General features: G+C 44.1%; 1 protein-coding gene across 1 annotated transcript; it reads right to left on the bottom strand.

The window, feature by feature from the left end:
* Positions 1–1,033: 1,033 nt before the first annotated feature.
* On the bottom strand, positions 1,034–1,322 carry LOC139356737 (large ribosomal subunit protein eL39-like). Its single transcript, XM_071071595.1, has one exon. It carries the CDS (start codon positions 1,320–1,322, stop codon positions 1,167–1,169), a length of 156 nt encoding a protein of 51 aa, XP_070927696.1. The 3' UTR covers positions 1,034–1,166.
* Between the last annotated feature and the right edge of the window lie 760 nt (positions 1,323–2,082).

Raw genomic sequence — 2,082 nt, 5'->3', positions numbered from 1 at the left:
AGGGCTCTAAGACTAGAAATCTTTTTTTTTTTTTTTTTCGAGACAGAGTCTTGCTCTGTCGCCCAGGCTGGAGTGCAGTGGCGCGATCTCGTCTCACTGCAAGCTCCACCTCCCAGGTTCATATCATTCTCCTGCCTTAGCCTCTGGAGTAGCTGGGACTACAGGCGCCCACCACTGCGCCGACTAATTTTTTTTGTATTTTTAGTAGAGACAGGGTTTCACTGTGTTAGTCAGGATGGTCTCGATCTCCTGACCTCGTGATCCGCCCGCCTCAGCCTCCCAAAGTGCTGGGATTACAGGCGTGAGCCACTGAGCCCGGCTTTTTTTTTTTTTTTTTTTTTTTTTTATTGAGACAGATTCTCATTCTCTTACCCAGGCTGGAGTACAGTGGCGCAATCTCGGCTCACTGCAACCTCTGCCTCCTGGGTTCAAGTGATTCTCCTGCCTCAGCCTCCTGAGTACCTGGGATTACAGGTGTGTGCCATCACACCCGGCTAATTTTTGTATTTTTAGTAGAGGCGGGGTTTCACCTCAGGTGATCCACCCGCCTTGGCCTCCCAAAGTGCTGGGATTACAGGCATGAGCCACTGCACCCGGCTGACTAGAAACCTTTTTAAGCCAGGTCAGTTTTGTTCCAAGGGGTGCTTTATTGGCTCCGTAATGCCAACCTTAGTTCCTTAAAGCTGCCTAGTCATATCTCAAAATATGACATTCCAGTTAAAGCCTTGGTTAATTTAACCAGTGTTTCCATTATGTTTGCTACAGGAAAACAGGTTCTTATTGAACTTATGCAAACAATTATATTGCCATAAAAATAAGAATACTTACTAATAGTTTCATAATTCTGGAGGGATCGGGTAGGGAGAAAAAAGTAAATGTTATCATTTTTGTTCACAAAAGTATACTTTACCAAATTTCTGTAAGCTACAGATAGCTTAAGAAAAAAGAAAAAAAATTCTTAAATCAAGAAAACAAATTATTTATTTATTTGAAATGAAAGGCCTCATATTTATTACTGAACCCAGCCAACCAACATGTTCATAACAGATTCAGAGAGGAAAACATGTTGAACTCTCCAGATAGTGGTGACATTTTCAGCTTCAGATGGTAACGTGACTGTGACCTTCAGACAGCATAAATATGTGTGCCATCTTATGTGCAATTCTTTATAGACCCAGCTTGGTTCTTCTCCAATGTCTCCTTTTGGAGTTGTACCTTATTTTATTACCAGTTTTCATCTGAATCCACTGCGGAATGGAACGATTTTGCTTTTGTTTCTTAGCCAGGAATGGCTTAATCCTGAAGGTCTTGTGAGAAGACATGGCGAGAAGCAGAGTCAAGCACACACCACGATGGCAGAGAAACAAAGAGAGTATTATATTTTATTAATCTTTTTTTTTTTTTTTTGAGACAGAGTCTTGCTCTGTCACCCAGGCTAGGGTGCAATGGCACTATCTTGGCTCATTGCAACCTCCACCTCCCGGGTTCAAGCGATTCTCCTACCTCAGCCTCCCAAGTAGCTGGGATTACAGGCGCCCACCACCACACCCAGCTAATTGTTGTATTTTTAGTAGAGACGGGGTTTCACCATGTTCATCAGGCTGGTCTTGGAAGTCCTGACCTCAGGTCATCCACCCTCCTTGGCCTCTCAAAGTACTGGGATTACAGGCATGAGCCACCACACCCGGCCTAGGAAACAAATATTAAAGAACCAGAAATATTTTAAACAAAAAGGCACAAACATTATCCTTGTCAGTTTATTCAGTCTCATGTGATTAATTCTTGTCCTGCCTAGTGTTGGGTTAGCAGTTTCATGAACCCATCAGTTTCCTTAGAGTTCTGGAAATTCTTTTTTTTTTTTTTTTTTTGAGACGGAGTCTCGCTCTGTCTCCCAGGCTGGAGTGCAGTGGCCGGACCTCAGCTCACTGCAAGCTCCGCCTCCCGGGTTTACGCCATTCTCCTGCCTCAGTCTCCCGAGTGGCTGGGACTACAGGAGCCCGCCACCTCGCCTGGCTAGTTTTTTGTATTTTTTTAGTAGAGATGGGGTTTCACCGTGTTAGCCAAGATGGTCTCGATCTCCTG

This window comes from Macaca nemestrina, chromosome 1 (genome assembly GCF_043159975.1).
Source record: "Macaca nemestrina isolate mMacNem1 chromosome 1, mMacNem.hap1, whole genome shotgun sequence".
Classification (NCBI taxonomy): domain Eukaryota; kingdom Metazoa; phylum Chordata; class Mammalia; order Primates; family Cercopithecidae; genus Macaca; species Macaca nemestrina.
Note: the sequence above shows the minus strand (reverse complement) of the source record. Positions and strands in the feature narration are given on the sequence as shown.